Here is a 26,798-nt window from a genome sequence, read left to right as displayed (position 1 = left end):
GAGGAAGAAAAACAAAAGAACACTTTCAAGTAAAGATGGTGTCATTTTACCCAAACTCTTTTTCAGAAGGGTTGTTTCAACTGAAAATGCTGCAACATATATGGAGAAGTGGTTTATTTTCACTCTCTGTCATATCAGTACATTTTCTAAAAATTATTTATTATTTACTATTCTTATTATTTTAGAGATAGGGTCTTGCCCTCTCACCCAGCCTTGAACTCCTGGGCTCAAGTGATCCCCCTCAGCCTCCTGAGTAGCCGGGATTATAGGTGCATGCCATCATGCCCAGCTAAATTTTTTACTTTTTGTAGAGATGGAGGGGGTCTCAATATGTTGCCCAGGCTGGTCTTGAACTCCTGGCTCAGCCTTCCAAAGTGTCATATCAGTAACTGATTCTTGGTTTGACTCCAGTTGATTGTACTTGCTATCCAAATCTGTCTCCAAGAAATACTTCCTTAGGGCTCAAGTTCCAATCATTACTACAGGCTGTTGAAAGAGTCTTGGAAACTTAAAGAGCCTGGAAACTTATGGACAAGTATGTATTCCAGCAGGAAAAGCTGTCCTATTGAAGTCTTCCCATTGATTCAAATTCAAGAAGCATATTTTGGCCACAATGCATTCAAGGTGGTACCACCTGTAATGCTGGCACATGATCCTCTCACCAACCCTTTCCTTTGCAAAATAGGGGAGTGATATCCTGCAAGGCTTTGAAGCCAGATGGCTCTAGGTTCCAGTTTCAGCAACACCACCTACCCATTCACCTTGGGCAAGTTCCTTGACCACTCTGAGCTTAAGCTTCCTTGTTTGTCAGCTGGGGATAAAGATAATTAATGTAACGAGTTACTGTGCAGATTAAAGGAGCTAATGATAATTAAGTGCTTAGCAAAATGCCTGACACCTTGCAAAGACTTAGAACTCATGAACGGTTTTTGGTGTTGCCAGCGTTAGCCTCTAACCATTAAGATAAAATTTGCTCTTCCTAATCATTCTAAGCACCTTGCAAGTCACTTTTGCTCCTTTTCACCCCACATACCCAAGTTTTTGCAAATGATAAATGATACCTCAAGACTGAACCACCCAAACTAAAAATTACAAGAACGCTGAAAAATTCCCTATGCCACGTTGCTGAGTGGTATTTAACAGGAGAAATCAAGCTTCTCTCTTCTCTTCCACTTTCCAATTTCCCATGCTGGAAAAAAAATCTGATGCCTTGCATCCTTCCATTGACACAGGAGAAATGACTCCCTGAACATCAGCAACTGCATCCGCATCAGCATCATCCAGGAGCTTATTAGAAATTCAAATAATTGTGCTCCACCTCAAATCTGATCTATTGCATCAAAATCTCTAGGGGCAGGGTCCAAGAATTGAAATGTTAATAAGCTCCCAGGGTATTCTTATGCATGATAAAGTATGAGCAGCACTAGGCTAAGACACTGGTTCCCCAAAACAGCTAGCTTCAAAATTGCCTGGGAAGATTTTTTGTTTTTGTTTTTCAATTAGATTTGGGGCATTACCCACTACTCACAGATTCAGGATTTCTAGGGATGGATCTAGAATGTTTTTTGTTTTAAAAGCTCTCCACATGATTTATGAGCCCCTGGTTTAAGAAAAGGGCAGCTCAGGTGTGGTCAGACTAAGAGACAGAGTAGCTAGTTGCCAGAGAAGTGATTTAATAAATTTACTCTCTGCCTGTTTTCAATACACAACTCTGGTGTTCTCCCAGCACAAATCGGAGCGCATATGAAACCCATCAGATGAGTCTTGGGAAAGAGCCAGGGAGCTCAGCTGGTGACGATTTGCCACCTTTGATTGGTAAATGGGAAAACCAAGACACAGAAGGAGGAAGTGATTGGGCCCATGTTCCCCTTCTATGGTACAGAAGCAGCTGGACAGTGCTAGTGCTGAGTCTAATCTGACTTTAGTCCTGTGCCTTTTTAGAAAAGAACCCTGAAATTCTCTTCAGGAGAACAGGATCAGTCTCTGGTCTATGGTTAAGCGCCAAGGATCAGAAAGACCTGGTTGAAATCCCAACCCTGCCACTTATGAGCTGTGAGACCTTGGGCAAGTCTCCAGCTCTCAAAGTCTCAGATTTTTTTTTTCTTGTCAGTAAAATGCGTTGTTTTGAGGATTGGGTTATTGGAGGATTTGGATGAGATAATACATACGTAAACTACTTATAATAGCCAGGCAGACGGTAATAAGAGCTCAATAAATCGTATCAATATGATGCCAAAATTAATCGTGCTGTTGATTCACAAAGGTGGGCCTAAGAGTTATCTTTTCTTGGTTAAGGTGACTATTTATTCAAACATGTATACTAAGTATACATATGTAGTACATACTAAGTACAACATACAAAGCTCCAATATAGGAGAAAAATGAGTTGATGCTGACCCTGTTGCCAAGGAGAAAGGGATAAAACACGTGTACCAAGAACCTTGATGTAAGGGAGAACATACTAAGCATCATAAGAGAGACTCTCAGAAGTGTCTATGAAGGTGGAGGGGGAGAGATGACATCAACCTGGGGAACTATGAAAAGGTCTTCTGGGAAAGAAGAGATGTAAATTATATACACCTCCAAAGAAGGGTAGGATTTGAGCATGTGAAGATGAGTGAGAAGACCAAGCAAATTCAAAGGCACAAAGGCAATGAAGACTAGGATTGAGAGTGGGGTGCAGAGAAAGCAGTGTAAAACCCATGGCCTGGAATGCAGGATTTGTGGAGGAAAGATTGGGAGCTGAGACTGGATATGTGGATGTGACTGACTGCACTGTAAATAGTCTCAAATGCCAAATGGAGTTAGCGATTGAGGAGAAAGACTGGAGAAGAAGCCCAGTGTAGTATTTCTTAGACATCAGTCCTAAGGAGAGAGGGGGAGAAAAGTCAAGAGGTATAGATTTAGGGTAGAGATGTTCAGGAGAGGTGAGCGACCCATCTTAGATGAAATTCAGAAAAACTGACAAGTGACTAGGGGTGGCAGGATGGCACGGCCCACTCCAAAATCTGGTAGACTCCCAAGAGTCTACCAGATTTCCTGGAAGACGCCTAGGCGAAGAACTAGCAACATCATGACGCCACTGCTACATATGTGGTAAGGGGAAGTCTTGGGAGGAGATAACTTCCAGAAGGAAGACAAAGGGGCAGGGGTTTTGGAGCTAGATTAATGACTGAAGATACAAAGAGGCACAGCGCATATCCTTAAGATGTATGAGGGCCCTTTTCCCCAAGAGGCAGACTGCGAATTAAACGCAATATAATTGAGATTATTACAGTACAGGTAGTCGTTTCTGAAACCCCAGTCCTCATTTCCCAAAGAAACCACGTGCCCATTACCACCTAAAACTGCCAATGAAAATGAAGGTGCTGCGCAGTAAAATATTTATACAACCGCTGGGGCCACTCGGCTTCAGCGGGTGTGGAGGTGGGGAGAGAGGAGGAGTAAAGACTGTTTACAAACTTGACGTACACACGCAGTCCTATCCCTACGGTCCTGGAACTGGGGGTTACTATCTTGGAATCTGGGGGCACTCCAGGCTCTGGGCTCAGACGGCTGACTTCTGCCTATCCGAGCCTTAACCTTTCAAAGACGGGAAGGATTCCGGAGCTCTTGCCCTAAGTCCTGGGGCAGCGATGACTCACCGCAGCACCCCCTCCCACTTCGCCAAGCTGCCGTCTCCGCCCACCCCCAAACAATCCCAACAGCGCATTTCGGGAGCCACGGCTCCGGGCGCTCTGCTGGGGGTTAAAGGGGTTTATCCCTTTCCTTGAATCCCAGCAGGCTAGAACTACCCCCTCCCAGGCTTCAGGCTTGCCATGCTCCCCACCCGATCCTTCCAATGCAAGGCAGAGAAGGAAGGATGCGCTTGGGAACTCTTAAGAGCCGCGAACGACAGCGCACTGATGGAGCAGCCCAGTGTCCGGGGGTGAGTATCCAAGGCCCCACTTAGAAAAGGGAGGGAGGGGCTGTGGGTGCTTCGGGAAGAGTAAAGGCATCACCGGGCACACTGCCTACGACCCCACTGCGCGTACAGCGCCATGCGCTGGGAGAGACTGACCCGGGTAAGTTTCTGCGTCACACGCGCGTGGCAGAAACGCACGTCGCTTGGGAAAGTCAAGGACCACCCTTGCTCGGGCCAGAACCGTACAGCAGCGACTCCTCAAATGGCGAGAAGTCGGGGGGCAGATGCCTTGTAAGATCCACTGGAGGGCACGTGCAGGGGTCGGCAGAGTCGGGGAACCAACGTGGATTCCCTGCTAACTGCGTATTTGGCAGCGCAAGAAGGCGGTCTCCCTGCCCTGCCTCAGTTCCTAAGGAAACGTGCGCCGCAGGCTCCCTCTCTCCACTCCCTGGAACCCCTAAATAGTAGGAACCCCAGATGAACCGAAATCACGTCCGGACAGCCTCTCCAGGCTGTCTCCCACTATCCTGTTTCTCCCGGCCACCCCACCAGTAGGGTGCAGAGTTGGACTGCGCTGCACCCCCACTCTCGGTTCCACCCCAGTTCAAAGCGTCCGGGGTAGGCTCCGCCTTCTCCCCCGCCCCGAGAGCCCTCGGCCCACCCTTCCGTTCTTGGGACGGGACCTGCTCCCTGTCAATCCAGTTCAGCCTCAGGGTTCCTGGCGCGTGAATAAAGGCCCTGAGAGAAAGCGGGGACTCTAGATTACGCACCGCCCTCTACAACACACACACAAGGAACTCCCAATGCCTTGGGCCGGGGATCCTCAGCCCCACATCCCCGAGGCAAGGCGCACCAATGAGGAGTCTGGTCCGCCCTGCGCTCAGCTGCTCCGCTCCCGGGTGGCCAAGTTTGCTGCAGGGAACCGCAACTCCAGCAACTTTCTCCGAGTTTGGAAACTGACTTCCAGGCCGCCTCGCAGCGTTGGGCAATACGCCGCTGAACCGAGTCCAAACTCCAGAAAGCTCTGAAACATCCAGAAGCCCCTGGGGGGCGGGTGTGTGCGCTCCACGCCAGTGTACGCGCACGCACAGAGCTAGCTACCCAAACCCTACGAGTTTCTAGCTGATATTTAACTCCAGAGAGGAGGGGACCCTCGCCACAGTGAGGGTCTCTAGGCTTAGAGGGCAATTAAGTCTTCCAGAGGCGGGCGAGGAGGCGGAAGGGGAGAGGAGGTGGCGCGCGCCCACTTACCATTCCCGAGCAGAGGCTGATGACGGCCGTGTGCTCGGACTTGGTATTGACATAGCCTTTGTAGAAACAGTGCTTGAGTTCCGCTTCCTCTTCGGAATAAAACTTGGTCTGGTTCACCCCAGGCGTCCCGAGGAGGGTGACAGTGAACAGTGGAGCGATAAATCCGGCATTGGCGGTGAGATTAAATAGAAACTGCTGGCCGAAGGCGGAGAGGCGGTAATGCGCCTGGGAGGAGGTAGAGGAGGAAGAGGAGGAGGCGAAGGCAGGCCAGGGGTCAGTGGCAGAGTTAATGCTCCGTCGCCTTCTTTTGAAGTGGACGTTCGTGGGAAAGGGTTCTCCGAGAGCGTTCACTCGGATGGGAGACACGATTTCGTATTCACTCAGGGTCTCTAATAATTTCACTGCGGAGAGAAGCAGAGGTACATGAACCAATAATTCATTTTTCCTCAAGCTTTAATTTAAAACGAAGGTGGGGACTTTGTTCTGACCTTATTTTCCAGCCCATTCGAGCCAATCCCTTCACCCTTAATCAGTGGACAAATATTTGCTAAGCTCCTACTATGTGCCAGTAACAGGACCTGTGCTAGGTGCTGAGAATACACTATTCCGAGCCAGACAATTAACAAGTCAAAATATATATGATTTAAGATATTGATAAATAACCTGAATAAAATAAAACGACGCTATCTGGTGCCCCCAATTACTAAATTACTTTAGTTTGCAGCGTGGGAGTGGGGATGGGGATATATCTGGCTAACAGCAAGGTGGGGGGGTTGCCTAAATTCGTTTCCACAGTGTCCCTCCCTAGCAATTGATTGGGGATGACCCAAAGAAGGGAGAGGCTGCAAAGCGGGAGATAATTCTTTCTAGGAAAAGGAGAGAGGCCTCCGCTGTGGGGTGTCCCTGCCCGGGAGCGAGGACTGGGAGGCGGCGTCGGGGCCGGCGGGGTCCCGGGGGCCGGAACCTGGTTACCTTGCCTCGGGTGCAGCCTGTCCTTGCGCACGGCCGCCGCGGCGTCTGGGATCCCCATCTCGGCCAGGTCCCGCACCAGGAGCGTTAGCAGTGTGGCCCAGGATACAAACTGCATGGTGCTTCCCACCCCTCCCTCCGCTGCCCCCACCCCCCCTCCCTCCTGCCCTCCTTGGCTGCGGCGGCGACGCGAGGCAGCGGCCGTGGAGAGCGCGCGTAGCCCGGCGCCCGCCGCCAACTTTTGACTTTAGGAGTCGCTGAGGTCTCGCTGCGAGGGTCCCGTCTGCGCTCGGCTGAGCAACGCCGCCGCCTGCCGAGAGCTGAGCCGCTCGGGCCGCAGGAGGAGCCGGAGGAGCAGGAGGAGGAGGAGGACTGGGGCTCGGCTGCTTGGCCGCATAATGCCCAGCGAGCGGGCAGGAGAAGGCGAGGAACTTGCGCTCCGAGGCGCGCCGGGCGCCCTGTGCTGGCCGGGATAGCTGAGCGGCTTCTTGAATGGGGGGCTGGGGGGGCGGAGGCGGGGGGGCCGCGGGTCCACAGCCTCTCAAATGCCCCCGGTGCACGCCTCTAAGAGGAGGAGAGGGGAGGAGAAAGCGAGACGAACGGGGACCGCCTCCTTCCAGACCATGTCCCCTCCTCGGCCGGCCCGTGCGGGACTCGCAGCCGGAGGCCCTGCCGGCTGCAAGAGGCGGAGGCCAGAGGCGTCACCAGCGCCGGGGCAGCTAGTCGTGGTCCTCGCCACCTCGCTGAAGTGGGGTTTTCTGAGATTCCCTGCCCCGGGGAGGGAAAGCAGGGAAAGTTCTCTCCCTTTCCTGGCGCGTGTGCAGCCACTTCCCCTCTCGTCTTTTTCTTCTCCTCTCCTCTCTCTCCTCCCTTCCGAGTCTCTTTTTTCTCCTCCCCCTTGTCTCCCTGTTGCTGTGCCTCTGAGACTCTGTCCCCTCTCCTCATTTTTCCCTGTGATGTCTGTCTTCTCCCCGCCCCACCGTGTCCCTGTTTCTCACATTTCTCCTTTTCCTTTCCTTTCTCTCCCTTCCCTATCTCTTGCCACCAGTCCCCTTCTTTTGGTTTCTTACAAGTGAAAGTGGCCCAGCGCAGGAGCGCCTTCCCTTCCTACAGTTTTTCACTCGGGAGGAGATTTGGCACCTGAGCTCCGCTCTCGATTTAATCGCCCCAAGTCAAGAGTTTTAGAAATGGGGTAATTAATCCTGCAGCTCGGAGTGAGTTTCGAATACGTGGTCTCTTGAAAATCTCGCAAAGTGTTTAAGCTATGCTTTCCACCGACCTCTGTCACCATTCGTGGAGGGTCCATAGCATTCTCTAGGTCCTCGGCCCAAAAAAAGGTTAAGAACGCGTTTTGGCAGCGAGAAGGGGCGGGGACTCTGGCGCTCCTTACTACCCGGGGGTTTAGAGATGGGAGGGGAAGGGGGGATGGAGTGTAAAGTTGTAGATCCCTATGGGAAGCCCCAGTCCCTGGAGGGATTTCTCAATCACTTCCGCTTGCTTTCAGCTTGAGAGATGCTTGGAAAGACTGAAAGCAGATGCTTCAAGCTACATCGTGTGTGTGTGTGTGTGTGTGTGTGTGTGTGTGTGTGTGTGAGACTTGTTCAATCCTGGGTGGTTCAGTGGCGCTTTTTCTTTAACCAGCCCTCCGGAAGATAGAAAGTGTTAATTTCAAGATAAAAGACATGACAATATGGGTAAAAATATATAAATATATGACTAATAAATATGTATTTGCCCAAGTATCCTATAACCGGGGTTGAGGTTCTGTTGAGTGGTAGGTTAGCACTCAGGACTAGAAATACCAAAGATAGCCAACACCAGGAACCAAATCACAATATGCTAGCAATGTCAACTATTCTTGAGATATTAATACAAATATTTCTTCTGGTGAAGGGTAAAAATGACTTGGCAAGACGAATTTGCAAAATAATTGTTAACCTAAATTGATGATGTTACCATCGTCTTATTACTAGAATTTCATAATGGGTATGTAAAATGTAAGAATGGAAAAACAACACCTGTATTGTGCACAATTAGAGATTTTTAGAGAATGGCATTTAAACCTTGAACTTCCAAATTAATTCACTAAAATACATTTTTTTTCTAATACACAGTATTTCTTTCTATTATAATAAAATTCCCCACAATCACAGTGTCTGGGAGTTGCTGAGAATTTAGTAAGGAACAGAAAAATATCAAGAAATCAATCTTATTGGCTGATTCCTGTGGAAAATATTCCAGTACTTCCATTGTAAAATTACTCAAAAGTATAGCACTTTTCAGTATTTTCCATTAAATATTTTTTTTTTCTCTTTCAGTTTAAATCCCTCCTGGCAAACAGAAGTTAACTAACAGTATAGAAATTGGCCGGGCGCGGTGGCTCAAGCCTGTAATCCCAGCACTTTGGGAGGCCGAGACGGGCGGATCACGAGGTCAGGAGATCGAGACCATCCTGGCTAACACGGTGAAACTCCGTCTCTACTAAAAATACAAAAAACTAGCCGGGCGAAGTGGCGGGCGCCTGTAGTTCCAGCTACTCGGGAGGCTGAGGCAGGAGAATGGCATAAACCCGGGAGGCGGAGCTTGCAGTGAGCTGAGATCCAGCCACTGGGCTCCAGCCTGGGCGACAGAGCAAGACTCCGTCTCAAAAAAAAAAAAAAAAAAAAGAAATTACGATATATAGGGACAGAAGCCTCCTTTGTGTACTCTCTCTCCTTTGCTTTCTTTTCAGGACTTTGCTTGAAGAATGAACTTTGGCTACAGTTTTAAAAAATTGATCCACAAGAGCTGATAGGCCAGGAAAATACAAAATATCTCTTGGTGACCTCCTGAGATGACCAAGAGCCTAGGTCTCTGAATTTCTCATCCTTAGTGAGGCTGCTCATCTTTTCTTCAATGTATTAGCTGGCTTCTGCATTTACATCTGCAAAACAGTCTTAAAGAATCTTACGAAAAGTCTTCTAAATCGTGAGACATGAAAAGGACAGTTGAGCTAACTAAACAATTCAGACAAAAATCTTTTGTCTGAATAATTACTCTTTGTCTAAATAAGTACTCTTATTCAGTACTTACCATGAGGTAACATACAGCATTTAATTCTCAAAACAGCCCTTTCAGGAAGGCAGTGTCAGTAATCTCATTTTACCGATAAGGATACTGAGTTCTGAATAAGTGAAATAATTTGACCCCCTCAATCCAGTAAGTGAGAGACAAGATTAAAACTCTGCTTCAGTCGTTCAATCCAAGTTCATAACCATTATCATATGTCATGAATAACTGATTAATCAGAAGCATTGCTAGATTTTTGGAGGGTTGCTTTGTGGGAAAATAACTAAAATCATTCAGAGAATTGCCTCAAGCTTTTATTCTATGTATAACTTTTCTTTAGCTCTCTCTTTTTCTTCTAATGCTAAGTATTTAATGATAATCATGTCAGCTATTTCACTGATATTTCACAACTTTTTCCTCAGCAGTTAGAAGAGATCTGGCACATAGTAGGTATTCAAGAAATATTTACTAAGACTAGGCATGTAATAGTGGCTCATGCCTAAAATCCTAGCACTTTGGAAGGCTGAGGTGGGAGGAGTGCATGAGGTCAGATCAGCGGTTCAAGACCAGCCTTGGCAACATAGCAACCCGTTGTCTCTACAAAAAAAGAGAAAAGAAATAATAAAATAAAATAAAATAAATTGGTCCCTCATAAAAGTTTGCTCTGAAAGAAGCAAACCTTTTCAAGGTCACCTGGAGTTAATGGAGGGACAGTTTTTAGCCCATTTTCTTGTGCGACTTTACTGGAATTGAATGGTATTGTAGGTTAAGTGGAAGTCTTCATTGGCTGATTCTTCATGAAAATTAGATCCCAGAGGAGTGATGATTGATATTAGTCACTAGGGAGAGATAATCTGGCCAATGGAAATGAAAGTGATGACATCACCAATGACTCTGTTTGCCTAATGCCACTGGAAACGGCAGGAAGGAGACTTGAAGCAATGCCATCAATTTCCACAGAAAGGGGAAACCCACACCCAAATGGTAGGGAGGGCCCAGGAGCCAGAATTCAAGTGAATAGTTTCCTGAGTGGTCAGCAGCATCAGGTGATTGGGGGAACAGATAAGCCCCTAGTACTTGGTAGCACTGCATTCTGGTGAGTAAATCACCAAGCTGGGACCTGGTGGTGGCTGAGCTCTGTGACCTTGGGCCTAAAGAATCTTACGGAGATGTGTTTTACATCACAAGAAATGAAAAGGACAATTGTGCTAACTAAATAATTTGGGTTCCAATCTTTTGTCTGAATAATAATAATGAGAATCTTTTCTTGAGTGCTTACTGTGTACCAGGCCATGTGTCCTCTCTGATCCAATTTCCTATTTGCAGACTGCAGTGGGTAGAAACTGTGTTGTCTTCCCTTGCCCTGTGAGTGAATGACCTTAGTGTATTTTTTAAAAGTCTTCTAACTACTGACTTCAAGCAACAGGTAGTGTAGAGAAAGTAGTTTGTGTCATTATTGATAATAACAGTAGATTCCCTTCATTGAGTTCTTTGTGTTAATTATTTAATCCTCATAGCTATCCTGCCATCTGGGTTTTTCCCTCCTCATTTTACTCATGATGAAAATAAGACCCAGCAAAATTAAGTGACTTTGCCTGGCATTACAGAGTCAGAATGTGCAGTTGGGATTTACACTGGGGTCCAGTTACCTCCAAAGCTTGTGATCTCCATTAATCAGAGCAGTCTAGTAACATAAAGATTTTCACCTAATTGATCTTGATCATTCAGCATTTATATTTGGTCTGATGAATACCATCTGTAAGAACATCATTTCTTCTTCTAATGCTAAATCTAAAGTTCTAACGAGCTTTTCTTGACCCTACTCTGAAAGTCATAGTTCCATTTTGGAGGTGGCTCTGTATAGCTCATGACCAACTTACAGCAGTTCTACGAAGGTGATCCCATCTTCAGCCTGTTCACTCACCAGGAGCTCCTTGTTTACTTGTCATTCTGGAAGACCATACTCACATTATTGCTCAGGCTTTAAAGCCCCATATGAATCCCACTAATCTTTCCTTTGACTGTATTCTTAGGGCTTCAAATCCTTTTTCTCCTCCCTCTACTACCCTTGAAATGAGAGCTTCACACCTGGGGTTCAACATCATAACTACAAATGGAATTCAGAAGTGCTAGACTTCTAGCTTAGATCCAAACTACTTCGAACCTGCAGCCAAATTAGCAACACAATGTGTGCAAGCACAATTTTTTTTTATTCTGTAAAAGTGCACATTTGATGTAGACAATTGTTAAATATATGGCATCTTTAACTAGCAAGGAATCTGATAACCCTAGGAGTATTTTGAGTCGTGCCAGAGCGCTTTATGCTCCCTGAGTCCAGAACTTTCCCTGTCCTAGTTTGGTTCACACATGTTGTTGTGTTTTGGTGTCCTTTGTTAGTCTTTAAGGTATACAAGTGCAAAGGACAAATCTATTTCCTCCATAGTTACATAGTAGGCACTTCACAAATATGCCTTAAATGAGTGAGCTTACTATTGCCACTAATTTGGTTCTAGTTTCAGAGCCAGGTTTTTGTTTTTAATTTAGAAAAGCCCTTCTTTTACACACACACACACACACCCCAGGAATGATTGAAGTAATTTCTGTTTCTTACTGTATTATTATTACTCTTGGGAGGCAAGTCCTGCTTTAATCAGAATCATCATGATTCGTTTTTTCTGGAACGAGACATTTCCAGAGCTAGGCTTTCCCCAGTGGGTACTTCAGGATCATGAGTAACAAGGCACAGGGCCTCCCTTAATTGCTCAGCACAGTAAGTAAGAGTTACACCTATGCTGTGGGCAGTTTCGGTATCCTTTGCATGTCCTAAAGAGGAGGTAATAATGGTTTCCTGCCTCATAGAGATGTTATGAAAATGACTTGATCAATGAAAGTGTTAGCTTAGTGCCTGACGTAGAGGAAGTAAGCATGTCCAAATCAGCGAGCTGACTTGAACCCACCCACTAGTCAAGGAAGAGTGGTTCCTGATTCCCAACCCAGAGAGCCACTAGCAGGCTAGCTTTTCTTTCTCATTTAACCTCCCCCTCACCCCACTGCATAACCAATTTATGGGCCTTTCTCCCCTAGAAAAGGAACAAAACAGAACAGCCAATTGCGTGCAAATGGGTATGTATTTTTTCATACTCATCTTTACTGTGAGCCTTTATTCCTCTATGAAATTTTTAATGTTTTAAACAGATTTACTCCCTACAGTCTGCTTGGATTAGTAGTTTATATAGATTTAATTTAGCACGTTCTCAAGTACTGGGCTTTTCTTTCTGGCAGAATTTTTCAAATAGCCAAAACATAATTTTCCCTCTGAATATTAAAAAACAACAACAAAAAATGATTTTTACATGACAAATAATTTTTACACATGCAAAAAAGTAATTTTCAAAAGTAAGCACTTCTGCTAGATGATGCTTAATAAGTCTGTCCTAATGGTATTTATCTTAATGCTTACTTTCAGGAACAGTGAATAATACCACATTCAGTCCCCCTGACAACCCAATGAAACAGGTAATGTCATTAGTCCCACTTTCTGGAAGAAATGAAGGTACAGAGAAGATAAGTAGTAACTTGCCTGAGGTTGCACAGCCAATATGTAGCTGAGTGGGATTTCAGTGCTAGGCTGTTGGATTTCAGAACCTGCCCTCTTAAATTGCTACATGGTACTGATTCTCATATGTATTTATGTTTTATCAAGCTTAATATAGGATAAATTGTCATGCTTAGGAATGCAGTATCAAAGAGTGGAAATTCAGACAGTAGAAATTCAGATATCCGGACAGGTGGGGACCAGGAGGCCAAAAGAGGGTATGGTTTAGGGAGTCATTCACAGATGTGGGATTCTGGATATCAGGCCAACTGGAGTTGAGGAGAATGTCTTCCCAGCATCCCAAACCACTCATTCGCCTAACGATTAGACTGGCCCTTGGGAGCACTATTCTTCATTGGTCTCATTGCCACAACCACTCTCACAAACTCCCATTGCCCTCAGCTTAGCCCAAGTCTTTGTATTGTTCAGACTGTGCTGTGGGCCCTGCTCTAAAAATAGCATATGGTGAAGAGGCCTGTCTTGTAGTTGCAAAAATGGTGTAGGATTTAAATTCCCCATGATGAGCTAATTTGGGGGTCCACTATAAAGAAGATTTTCAGAAAACTTTTCAAATAATCTCAACTACTGTGACTACCTAACACAATGGCAAGGGGCTGGGAGCAGGAAATCATACCTTCATTATCCAAACTAATTTGCATACGTTTGAAAGGTACAAAAATGTAGATGTGCTGCATGTGACAACTCGACCTGGTAATGAGATTTTGGGGCATCAAATCAATGCTAGTTATAAAAGATGTATTTGCCATGTACTGCCTTTGGATTAGTTGGCACGCATAATATAAAATAAGTTGTTTCCTGAAATGTAAACCTAGCAATCAGTGCTTCGTCAGTCCCTATCGATGTTGGCAAAATAATTGGTTTTGCAGTTTTTTCACTCAAAACAGGTCTGACAGTACGTATTGGTGGCATTCACAGCAACATAACTGTAATAAACTTCAGCTACTGTTGGGCTCTTTGTAAATGGTACAGTTACTAAAGCAAGAGTTTGGAAGTACCGTTTTCTTTTACTAAAGCAAGAGTTTGGAAGTACCACCATGGTGAGGGTGCCTAAATTCTGGTTATAGTCAGTAACACAAATTAACTCATGTAAATGCTTTTAATCAGTGTTTCTTACAGCTGATTATTTGGCTCATTAACTCTGATCATAAATCTGGACTTTGGAAAACTTAACATTTGTTCTATGTTACCTTTTTGAACAAAATGGTGGCTGAGGTAGAGAAATGATTTGTTCTCTGACTGGTGACTTTGGTCCTTGCATTGAGGAGTGGCAGAGCTCTCAAAAAAAAGAAACCTGACAAAATTCAAGACCCTGTCCTTACACTGACCAGGTGAAAAGAGAAAGGAACCATCTAGAGACAGTAAATAAATGAAATATTAGGCACTTGTTAAAAAAAAAAGAGGAGGGAAGAACCATATGTTTAGCATATAACTATGTCCAAAATGCATTATTCAGCAAGCAAGTCTTATAGTGTTGTTAGTCTAAGTGGGTTCTACTGTAGTAAAAATGAAATAAAACAGCTACAACAAAATCTCAGCCTGTGCTTAAAATATGATATGCAGAGAAAAAAATGTCTAGAAAGGTGGATATACATTCAGCTTTCACCAATGGTTCTCTCTGGAGTAAGAATTTTGGAGATATTTTACACTTTGTACATTTCAGTGATACCCATTTTTATACCGTTTGATTATTTTTACAAGAATATAATATATTTTTAATGAGAAAAGTGATGTTTTTCTTTGTAAATATACAGATAATATATAAAAAATATATATGATAGTATCACCACCCTTAGGGAAAACTTTTCTCATAAATTATGTATAGCCCTAGCTTTTTCTGTAATATTCAACGTGTTTTATTATTTGAAAATAACCTTATATATTTTGCATATATGAGAACAAATACAAGGAAGAGATTTATGATGGTTGAGTCAGGCTTTTGAGGGAAACTTGTGACTTAGAAATACAAGTATTGGATATACAGTAACCCTGGATTTAAGACATGAATGGAGAATAATAGCTGAATAACAGGAAAAAAAACATAGGCTTTCCCAGCCCTTGACTAGTAAACAAGAAAGATATTTGTTTATTCATTCAATAAATACATTATTCAAACACCTACCGTCGCTATGCACTTTGCAGATAGCAGAAGCATTCACAGCTAGTGGGGGAGAGAAGCAGAAAATAAGCTAATACATGAACAAGCATATAATTAAATTTGTTCTAAGTATTGTAAAAGAGATGAAAAGAGAGATAGTGTAGATCAGATGAACAGAGAAAACCTCTTTGAGAAGTGATAAGCAAATTGCATCCTAGAGAATAAGAAGGAGTATAAGAAGGAGAATAAGAAGGAGCCAGGCCCTAAAAGAACAGCAGGAAAAATATTCCTGGCAGAGAGAACAGTAAGGCCAGGTCTGAGCTAGGAAAGAAGGTGGAGTTTTTCATAACCCAAGAAGCCATTGCACCTAGGGTTCTATGATTGAAGAGAAGATGATATAGAATGGGGTTGGGGTATACTTCAAAATAACTAAATGAGTGGAATTGGAATGTTCCTAACACAAAGAAATGATAAATGTTTGAGGTCATAGCTATTCCAGTTACCATGATTTAATCATTATAGTATATGCTTGTCTCAAAACATCACACATACCCCATAAATATGTACAACTGTTATGTATCCATACAAATTAAAAATTAAAAAATGCTTTTAAATTTATGAAGTAAAGAAACGGACAAAAGAATGGAATTGACAGCCAGCCAGCAGCCAGCTGATGTAGGGCCTTTAAGGTGAGGAATCTGATTTCATTTAGAATAGAAGGAGTGGCCATGGAAATATTTTAGGCAGGGGCATGGCAATATGCCCTTTTTGTTATTTTTAAAATATCACTCTGGCTGCTAGAGTTGAGAAGGCTATTCTGCTATCCAGATGAGAAATCGAAGTGACTTGAACTGAGGGTGGTGTTTGTTAGTAGGGGTGGCAAGAATCAGATACATGTAAAGTATATTTTAAAGGTAGGATTAATAGGATGTGATGAAGGATATTGTGATGGGAATGAGAATAAGGGTATCAATAATGAGTTCCAAAATTATACTGCAGATATTGCTCTCTCCTATATACAAATAACACCCACATAAAGAATATAAAATAATACAATTTCCATAAACAATAGCAACAAAATCACTGGGAATAGAAATGACAAGAAACCCGCATGGCCTATATGAATTATGTTTTACAACACTAATGAAGACCTCAGAGGAGATGTGACTAAATTGAAAGACACTATATTCTTAGGATGACTGGATATCCCAAAGATGCCTGTTCTTTCTAAGATAGTTTATAAAATGACTAGAAATAAAAATATCAATAATTTATTTCTGTTATTTCGTTTTGTTTGAATGAGACTAATTAATCCAAAATTTTATTTGGGAAGATAAACAAACAAAAACATCTCAAAAAACTTTGAAAATGAAGAGCAATGTGAAAAATCTAGTGTTAATGCCAGATGTTAATAGAGAATTTAGAGCAACAATAAATAAATAAGGTGATACTGGATTGTAAATGGACAGAAAACCCAATGGAAGAAAGTAGAAAATCCAGAAAGAGATGTAACTGTGAGAATTTAGTTTCTGATAGACATGGCTTCTCAAACTCATTGGGAAAGTCTAGGCTACCCAGTATACACTGCCAGAAATAATTTGGTAGTCATCTGGTAAAACACACACTCACACAAATAATCATAAAGTTGAATCTATACTTCATACTTTAAGTACATACTTGATCCATATCAAATGGATCAATAAATAAATGTAAAAAATTTAACCAAAAACTGATTTAGAAGGAAATAGGGAGGAATAATTACCTTATATCTGTGGCATAAGGAAGGTCTTCTAACTATGATTCAAAATCCACAAGTCATAAAAGAAAAAAAAAAAAGGAAATATTTAACTGCATTATAAAACAAACAAATTCTGCCTGATAAGAAACAGTATGTCTTGGACCATTTTGTGTTGCTGTAATATAATACCACAGAATGGGTAATATGTTGTGAATGGGAATTTATTGGCTTATAGTTCTGGAGGCTGGTAAGTCCAACATTAAGGTACCAGCATCTTGAGAGGGCCTTCTTGCTGTGTCATCACATGGCAGAAGGGCAAGAGAGGGAAAGAGAGAGAAAGAGAAAGAGAAGGGAGATTAAACTGCTCCCTTTTATAATGAACCCACTCCCTTGATAATAGCATTAATTGATTCTGTCTGTCCTCATGACCTAATCCCCTTTCATTAGGCCCCACCTCGCAGTGCTTTTGCATTAGGAATTAGTTTCCAACATATGCTTTTTGATGTATACATTCAAACCATAGCACATCATAATCAAAATTGAAAGTTAAATGACAAGCTGAGAAAAAATATTTTCAGCTCATAGCACAAAGAAAGATTTTTCCTTTGATATACAATAAGAACCTACAAGAGATACCAATTGATAGCTCACAAGAAAGGAAATACAAACAGTACAAACTTGTGAAAAGGTGCTCATAAAACTATACCAATGTGAGCTTTTCAGTAATCAGATATGCAAACTATTAAGTTTGACATACACAGTCAATTACTGAGGCTTTGGGGGATATATTACAACTCTTACGCATTGTTGAGTAAGTTGATATAACTTCTAAGGAGGCAATTTGACATTTATCAAAACTGCAAAATCATAGACCCTTTGAACCAGCAGCCTACATTTTATATATCAGGTATATTTGCGTGTGTGGAAAATGGCATGCACAAGCTTCTTTACTGCAGTATCATTTCTAATGTCAAAAACAATGAAAACCTAAACTATAGCAGACTGATTTAACGAATCAAGATATATGCAGACAATGAAATATAATGTATCTGCAAAAAGAATGTATATATATATATAAAAGCTGGAGAAAAAATAGTATTTCATGATTTTATTTGTGTATATATTGTAAAGAAATGCTGAAAGAATGTGTAAGAAACTAAGGACAGTGGTTACTGTGTGAGGATGATGGGGAATTGGGAAGATGGGGTATGCATTAATTTGCTACAGTTGTACATTATAGATTAGTCAGGGTTCTCCAAAGAAACAGAGCCAACAGAGTGTATGTGTGTACACACACATATATATATGCATATATGTATGTGTGTGTATGTGTGTATATATATATATGATTTATTGTAAGCAATTGAGTCACATGATTATGAAGGATGGAAAGTCGCTAAACCTGCTGGGTGAATTGGCAAGCTAGAGATCAGGAGAGCTGATTGTACAGCACCATTTTGGAGGTCTGAGATCCAGGAGAGCTAAAGATGTAGTTCCCATCTGAAGGCTGGCAGGCTGGAGACCCAGGAAGAAATGATGTTTCAGTTGAGTCTCAAAGTAAGAAAAAGCCAATATTTCAGTTTGGAAGCTGTCAGGTGGGAATAATTCTCTTACTTGCAGAAGGCTTAGCCTTTTTGTTCTATTCAGGCCTCATTAGGTGAGGCCCATCCACATTAAGGAGTGCAATCTGATTTATTCAATCTACTTATTTAAATGTTAATTTCATCCAAAAATATTTTTACAGAAACACCCATGACAATGTTTGAGCAAATATCTGGGCACCTTATGGCCCAGTCAAGTTGACACATTAAAATTAACCATCACAGGCTACCATAACAAAATAGCACTGACTAAGTGGCTTAAGCAACAGAAATTTATTTTCTCACAGTTCTGGAAGCCAAATTTACTATCAAAGTACTGGCAGAGTTGATTTCTTTTGAGGCCTCTCTCTGTGGCTTGCAGACCGCCAACTTTTTGTGTGCCCTCATATGGCCTTTCCTCTCTAGCTCTTCATCTTCTTATAAGGACACTAATAGTGGATTTGGGCCCCACTCTTATGATCTAATTTAATCTCATTACCTCTTTAAAGGCCCCATCTCCACATGCAGTCATGTTGGGAGTTAGGGGGTTAGAATTTATTCCAACATATGAATTCTGTGGGAAACACAATTCAGTCCACAGAAGGGGATAAGGGTAGGAGGGAGACTGTCATTGTTCACCTCTTTGTACCTTCTTGATTTTAAGCTTCCTAAATGCATTACCTATTTTAAAATATCTTAAAAATGAACTCCAAGTTTCTGCTTCCAGCAACTTGGAGCATGGTGCCATTCACTGGGTTGGAGAAGACTGAGAAAAAAAAAGCTTGATAAGTCGGGGATAGGGTGGAGATACTGGGGAGACACTGCAGTAGAATGTCAGTGAGGCAGTTGGTGTCCAGGAGAGGGGTGAGGGTGGAGGTGACAAAAAAGGAGTTTTCTGCATGGTTACAAAGTCAGGGGGAATGCATCAGATCATTCTAGGCAGTGGTTCTCAAACTTTATTTGGCATGCATCAGAATTATCTGAAGGGCTTGTCATAACATAGGTTGTACAGCCCCATCCTCCAGAATAGCTGATTCAGTTAGTCTGGAGTAGGGCCCAAGAGTCTGCAAGTCTTACAATTCCCAGGGGATACAGATAATGCTGATTGGGGGCCCCACTAGGAGAACCAGCAGCCTAGGGCAATGATTCTTCATTCTAGCCTCACATTTATATGACATGGAGAGTCTTAAGGAAAAAAAATGTGATTATATGGGACCTACTCCACTGCAGACCAGCTAAGTAAGAACCTCTGGAACCTGGGCACTAGTAATACACAGAAGCTCTCCCATTAATTCTGATATGCAGCTTGAGCTGAGAGCTTCAGACCTAGGGAAAGATGCCAGAGAAATGAGAGAAGGCCAAGAACAAAGGCTTTAGGATGTCTGCCTTCTAAATGACTAGTAGGCAAAAAGGAACCAACCAAGAGATTGAGAAGTGGAGAGATATTGGGAAACCCGGGACCTATACTCTGATGTCATGGAAGGCAGTCATTAACTCCCACCCATCTACACTGGGTTCTGGTGACACAGATACAAATAAGACCTACGCAGCCTTCAAGAGCTTCCTTAGTGTTAAGGGCCAAGATGCTCTTATAAAGAAGTGATGGCATAATCACTCTTGATGTGTGTCCTAGAGGGATACTTTCTCATATGCTCAAGGATGTTCATAGCAGCATTGCTTGTAAGAGTGAAAATCTGGAGACTACTTGTCCTCAGTCAAAGAATGGCTACATTTTATAAAATGGTATGTTCATGTAGTGAAACACTATACAGCAGTTCAAAAGAGTGAACCAGGTAGACATCAGCTTCCAAGATCTCAAAAAATACTGTCAAAGGGAAAAAAACCAAGTTGCGCTATGTGTGTATCATTTATAGGAAAAACAACTTACACATATATGCATTTATGTATAAAGATATAAAAAAGGTCTAGAAGGATGTACTCCAAATTCTTATATGGTGAACAGAAGAGGGGACAAGTTTGTGGAGGATAGGTACAAGCACTTTAGATTTTTTGGTAATGCTCTTAAAATTGTTAAGCCTTTAGGATTAATGCACATGTTGAACTACCTCAATGTTGTACTAATTTAAACTTTTAAACATTGCTTACAAATGTCAATAATACCTATCAACTCTAAAGCTAATGTATGTAGACACTAGAATTTTTGACTTTGTGTGGGGTTCTGAAATAATGCTATCTATATCCCCTTCTGATTTCTGGGTTAATTCAAAATCGTCACTGACCAGATGGAATGTATCTCCCAATCCTTTTCCTAAACTGAAATAGGGCAAAAAATATAATTTAAAGAAAGAAGAAAAAAATGAAAACATTGCTTAGCCATTACTCTTCTGTGAATTTGTCTGCAAAAAAAAGTGTGTTTAAAATAGCATTTCAATGATACAGACATCATCCTTTCTCCAGAGTCTTGACTGGCAGACATATTACAGTTATTTAGTCAGGGGGCTGCACTGAATACAGCTCTGAAAATGTAACCAAGATTTATATGTTGCAGGCCTCTGCCTTTATACAGCAGGTAAATGATGCTGGAAGATTCTGTAAGTAAAGATAAAGAAATTCACTGAAGCTCACTTTAGTCTGAACATACTTTTGACTTTTTAGAAAGATGAATACCTTGAAGCTATCTGTATTGAGAAACCTCAGTTGTCTCCCTGGAAAGCAATGCCTTTTAAATTCTCAAATATTCATTTTCAGAGTGGGAAGACAATCTCCCCATGTGTAAGTTGTAGATGAGCAAGGACCTTATCTGTATCACTGGCATTGTGTCTCCAGTGGCTAGCACAGCACGTGGCATATAGGTAAATATCAGTAAATATTTGTGGAACGAATGCAGTCACACAACAGAAAGAGAAAAATAAAATCATGAATGAATTCTGCATAATGTTGAGCAAAAGAAATCAAACAGAAAAATACATCCTACATTTTCCCTTTATGTAATGTTATAAAACAGACAGAATTAATTGATAGTGATAGAAAATGGTTACTTTTGGGGAGTAGTGTTTGGAAGGGAATAATGGAGGCTAATGGGATGTTGGTCATGTTCTGTTACTTAATTGGAGTGGTGGTTGCATGTATGTGTTCACTTTGTGAAAAATCATTAAGCTATACGATTATGATTTGTGCACTTTGCATGTTGTTTTAAAGATTTATTTAACATAAATCAACTTTTCCCAGAAAAAAAATCACTGTCAGATGAAGGCAAGTAACTGAGGTTTTGAAATTTTGATCCTTTATGTTGTGGATGATCCTATCTTTGGAAAATTATTTTCCATCTCTAAACATATTTTCATTTCACATTTCTAAAGATATAGTGTGTAAACTCACCTCCAGGGCTTAAAGGCTTAGCTCTTTCTGTTCTGAGGCCTTTGCTCTTTCTTATCAGAATTCAGCTAATGGTAAAACAGCTCTTGTAGGATTGGAGGCAGCTCTGCTATTTGATTTTTAGCACCCATCCTTCTTCTTGTCCCTAATCTTTTGAAATTTCCAAACATTTAAACAGACGAGAGAGAATAGTGAGAGAAAACCAGAAACTTCAGAACTGGGCAATTTGGGAAAAATATATGACATTTCCCACCATTTAATACCACCAGCCTCACTAAATTTTCTAATGTTTTCTCTTCTGTCTCCTTCTTTCTCTCCTTCATTCCCTCTTTGATAAAATGAACAAAAACATTTAAAAAATCCTTGAACCTAGTAACTCAGAAATTCAACATAGACACGTGCGCATGTACACAGGCGCGCGCACACACACACCCACAATTTGTCCATGTACAAAGTGATATATTTACAAGGTAATTCACAGCTACAGTGTATGAATGGCAATAGGTTAAAGGCAACCTAAATGCCTTAACCAGTGAAAAGGGGACTGGTTAAGTATATGACATTTACCAATAGAAAAGTGTGCATCTATAAAAAAGAATGAAGAAGCTGTCTGCATTCAAGATATATAGATAGGTGGACTATATCTTAGGTAAGTGGAAAATATCAGGTTCAGAGCAGTATGTTTAGGCTCCTGTACTTATGAATGCATAAATTATACAAGGAACTGAGTATTTGTGTGTCCCCAGAGGGGGATGGTATACATGTGCAGGAGAGACTTTCTCCCGTATACCCAGTGGTTCCTTTGATATTTGAACCATATTAGGTATTGTCACATCAAAAATAAAATTTTAAGTGTATATAAAATAATACTTTGGCAAGAAACCCCCGATTTTGCCAAGGATGTGGAATGATGGTATAAACTCACAAAGTACTATTGGAAGGGTAAATTCAGACAACATAACAAGAAGGTAGTTTGTCAAAACATGTCAAAAGCTTCCAAAGTTTCCTTTTGAATACATATTTCTGGTCCTAAGAATTTATTTTTAAGAATGTAACCTTGCGGCTGGGCGCGGTGGCTCATGCCTGTAATCCCAGCACGTTGGGAGGCCGAGGCGGGTGGATCACAAGGTCAGGAGATCGAGACCATCCTGGCTCACAGGGTGAAACCCCATCTCTACTAAAAACACAAAAATTAGCTGGGCGTGGTGGCGGGTGCCTGTAGTCCCAGCTATTCGGGAGGCTGAGGCAGGAGAATGGCCTGAACTCGGGAGACAGAGTTTGCAGTGAGCTGAGATCATGCCACTGCACTCCAGCCTGAGCTACAGAGCGAGATTCCGTCTCAAAAAAAAAAAAAAAAAAAAAACCTTACAGTGAATGTATGGCTATAATGGAGCACCCTGAAGGCCTGGACTGCAAAAATATTGGAAAAACCTACAAATATAAGGCTGAGGTGGGCGGATCACGAGGTCAAGAGACCGAGACCATCCTGGCCAGCATGGTGAAACGCCGTCTCTATCAAAAATACAAAAATTAGCTGGTTGTGGTGGCACGTGCCTGTAGTCCCAGCTACTCAGGAGGCTGAGGCAGGAGAATCACTTGAACCTGGGAGGTGGAGGTTGCAGTGAGCTGAGATTGTGCCGCTGAACTCCAGCCTGGCGACAGAGTAAGACTCCGTCTCAAAAACAAACAAACAAACAAACAAACAAACAAACAACTACACAAAAAACTAGACATATAAAATAGAAGTTCCACAATGAGAACACATTGACATAGGGAGGGGAACAACACACACTGGAGCCTGTTGGGGGTCGGTGGTGGAGGGAGAGTGTCAGGGAAAAATAAGTAATGTGTGTGGGGCTTAATGCCTAGGTGATGGGTTGATAGGTGCAGCAAACCACCATGGCACATATTTACCTATCTAACAAACCTGCACATCCTGCACATGTATCCTGGAACTTAAAATGAAAATTAAATTAAATTTTAAAATTAAAAATTAAAAAACTAAAATAGAGGTTCTGCATAAATTATGGTACAGCTATATATTAAAAAAGCAATTTTGGAATCTTTAATGACAGAGGAAATTGTTCATAATATTAACTGAAAAGTATACAGCATGTACATCCTAATATTTGTTGCCAAAAATGCATCTATATAACTGTTTGTGTAGGTATGCTCACCCGTGTATAAAACCGAAATTTACACTTTTATTCTAGGTAATAGAATAATGGATTTTGTATTTTAATTTTCATTCTTGTATGGATTTCCAAAAGGAATTATACTAGGCTTATGTTTTATGCTAGAAATTTTATAATAAAAGAGTTACGCCAGGAGTGGTGGCTCACGTCTGTAATCCCAGCACTTTGGAAGGCCAAGGTAGGCGGATCACCTGAGGTCAGGAGTTTGAGACCAGCCTGGCCAACATTGGTGAAACCCTGTCTCTATTAAAAATACAAAAATTAGCCAGGCGTGGTGGTGTGTGCCTGTAGTCCCAGGTACTCGGAGGCTGAGGCAGGAGAATTGCTTGAACCCAGGTGGTAGAGGTTGTAGTCAGCCAAGATTGTGCCATTGCACTCCAGCCTGGGCAACAGAGTGAGACTCTGTCTCAAAAAAAAAAAAAAAAAAAAAAAGAATTAATGAGGATATTTTCTAAAGGCACTACAAGTAAATCCCACCATCATAAGTGTGGTCCTGAAAATTCAGCTGCATAAAAAGCAGTGCTGCATTAAACTAAGGTTGATGAAACGACAGAATTGAGACTTCTGAGATGGACAAGAGCCAGTTGTCAATCACTTTATATCCAAAGTGGTATTGTCAAGGGATGCGTTATCATGGGCACTGTCTCCATATGGAACGTGTTAACACTTTTTGAGAATTGTTACTGTCAGACTGAACTATGTTTATTCTTTTTAGGAAGCATGTAAATATTTAGCTCAAATCAAAAACAATACACATAATACATATGTAACACACACATATATATTAATGGTGATAAAATGCTTTTAAAAACTACTTCTAACCAAATTACCCCCACAAAATACCCCCAAAAATAATATTATTTTTTCTTTTTTATTACTTTTTTATCAAGATGAGATTCCCTTAGCATAAAATTAACCAGTTTTAGGTGAACCATTTTTAAATGAATCATTAGCATTTAGCAGATTCACAGTGTTATATAACCACCATCTCTACCTAGTTCCAAAACATCTTAATTCTCCCAAAAAGAAACCCTGCACACATTAAGCAGTTGCTTCCCATTTCTCTCTTTCCCCAGCCCCTGGCAAACACCAATCTGCATTCTGCCTCTATGGACTTACCTATTCTGGACATTCCATAAACATGGGATCATACAATAGGTAGCCTTTTGTGTCTAGCTTCTTTCACATACCATGCTTCCAAGATTGATTTATATTGTAGCATGTACCAGTACTTTATTCCTTTTGATGGCTGAATAATATTCCATTGTGTGAATATGTCACAATTTGTTTATCCATTGATTCCAGATGGTCACATGGGCTATTATTTTGGCTATTATGAATAGTGCTGCAGTGAACATTTGTGTACACATATCTGTTGTGACTCCCTGATTTCATCTTTTTTTTTTTTTTTTTTTTTTTTTTTGATTGAGACGCAGTCTCGCTCTGTCGCCCAGGCTGGAGTGCAGTGGCCGGATCTCGGCTCACTGCAAGCCCCGCCTCCCGGGTTCACGCCATTCTCCTGCCTCAGCCTCCCGAGTAGAGTAGCTGGGACTACAGGCGCCCGCCACCTCGCCCGGCTAGTTTTTTGTATTTTTTTTTAGTAGAGACAGGGTTTCACCGTGTTCGCCAGGATGGTCTCGATCTCCTGACCTCGTGATCCGCCCGTCTCGGCCTCCCAAAGTGCTGGGATTACAGGCTTGAGCCACCGCGCCTGGCCCCTGATTTCAATTCTTTTGTGTATGTGTCGAGGAGTGGAATTACTGGGTGACATGGTAATTGTAAGTTTAACTGTTTAAGGAACTACCAAACTGGTTTCCACATGGCTGATATATATTTTAAATTCCCACCAGAAATGTTCAAGGGTCCCAATATCTCTACATTCTCACCAACACTTCTTATTTTCCATTTTCAAAAAAATAGCAATCCTAGTGGATATGAAATGGTACCTCACTTTGGTTTTGATATGCATTTTTCTAAATGACCAATGACATTGAGTCTAATGGCTTATTGGCCATTTGTATATCTTTAGAGAAAGGGATATTCTAGTTTTTCCTCATTTTTTAATGAGTTGTCTTTTTGTTGTTGAGTTGTAGGAATTCTTTATATATTCTAGATATTAGACCCTTATCAGATATATGATTTGCAAATACTTTCTCTCATCTCCAGGAAGAAAAAGGTTCTATAGGTTGTCTTCAGTTTCTTGGAAATGTCCTTTGATGTACTTGTTACTCATATTTATATAGAGAAATATTCTTATTTTCTGTTCTAATTTCAGCTAAAATTGTATCTTGGACACATTTTTGTGTTTCTACACATTATTATTATTTTAATGGCCGCATACCATTCTGTCATATTCCTAGTCATTCCTGGATTGTTGGCAAATTATTTAAGATTATTTTGGTAAAAAATCAATTAAATTTAAAGAATAATTTAACTACCAGGCATTAGGAAGAATAGCAACGAAGTGGCTTTAAGGATTGCACGAGTTTGTAGACTGCTTGAAACACTACAGTAAACTTGCCCCCGCACTTCTGGTTTCTTCATCTCTCATTTCAAGCTCTTATACAACAGTATCTTACTGGCTCATCATGGATTGGTATGTACCCCTGTAGGGCCACAGTACTGCACAGCCCAGATCCCCACTTCAAGATTGAGGTGCTCATTCTCCCATGGTCCAGCAAGCTGTTCTTAGAAGTGGAAGCAATGGCTTATGATCTACTGTAAAATATAGAGACTTTACAATTGTGCTCTCCCAGGTAACACTGCAATGAACAGCTTCTCCTTTTGTGTTATTTCATTTGGATAAATCCCTAAGAGTTAGATTATAATAACTCCTAAGCATTTGTATGCTGCTGTCTAGAGGATTTTGCCAATTAACAAAGTTTCCAGCAATGAGCAAATGCCACTCAGAATTTTCAATATACCTGTAACTAAAAAGGAGACAGAAAGAGGTAATGTCATTGTGCCGGAAAATCTGCCTGGTAATTTAAATAAATCCTATGTTGTCCACTAATATCCACTTTCTCCTTCATCTCTAGTAATGATTATACTTTAAAAATGTATAAT

At 41.7% G+C, this 26,798-nt stretch overlaps 1 protein-coding gene and 1 long non-coding RNA gene across 3 annotated transcripts in view; one reads left to right on the top strand and one right to left on the bottom strand.

Annotated features, from left to right (window-relative positions):
- ADAMTS9 (ADAM metallopeptidase with thrombospondin type 1 motif 9) overlaps positions 1-6,586 on the bottom strand; it is a 192,312-nt gene extending 185,726 nt beyond the window's left edge. For both annotated transcript variants that reach the window (XM_023200389.2, XM_023200398.2), the window contains exons 1-2: positions 6,128-6,586; positions 5,156-5,556 (exon numbers count right to left, since the gene is read on the bottom strand). In XM_023200389.2, coding sequence (XP_023056157.1) covers positions 5,156-5,556; positions 6,128-6,242 — 516 coding nt within the window. In that variant the 5' untranslated portion in view covers positions 6,243-6,586. The remainder of the gene's footprint in view (positions 1-5,155; positions 5,557-6,127) is intronic.
- The window catches only part of LOC111533696, a 330,375-nt gene continuing 307,035 nt past the window's right edge, over positions 3,459-26,798 (top strand). The window contains exon 1 of the long non-coding RNA XR_002728944.1: positions 3,459-3,928. This is a non-coding gene — a long non-coding RNA (uncharacterized LOC111533696). The remainder of the gene's footprint in view (positions 3,929-26,798) is intronic.

Source organism: Piliocolobus tephrosceles, chromosome 2, assembly GCF_002776525.5.
Source record: "Piliocolobus tephrosceles isolate RC106 chromosome 2, ASM277652v3, whole genome shotgun sequence".
NCBI classification, from domain to species: Eukaryota; Metazoa; Chordata; class Mammalia; order Primates; family Cercopithecidae; genus Piliocolobus; species Piliocolobus tephrosceles.
Note: the sequence above shows the minus strand (reverse complement) of the source record. Positions and strands in the feature narration are given on the sequence as shown.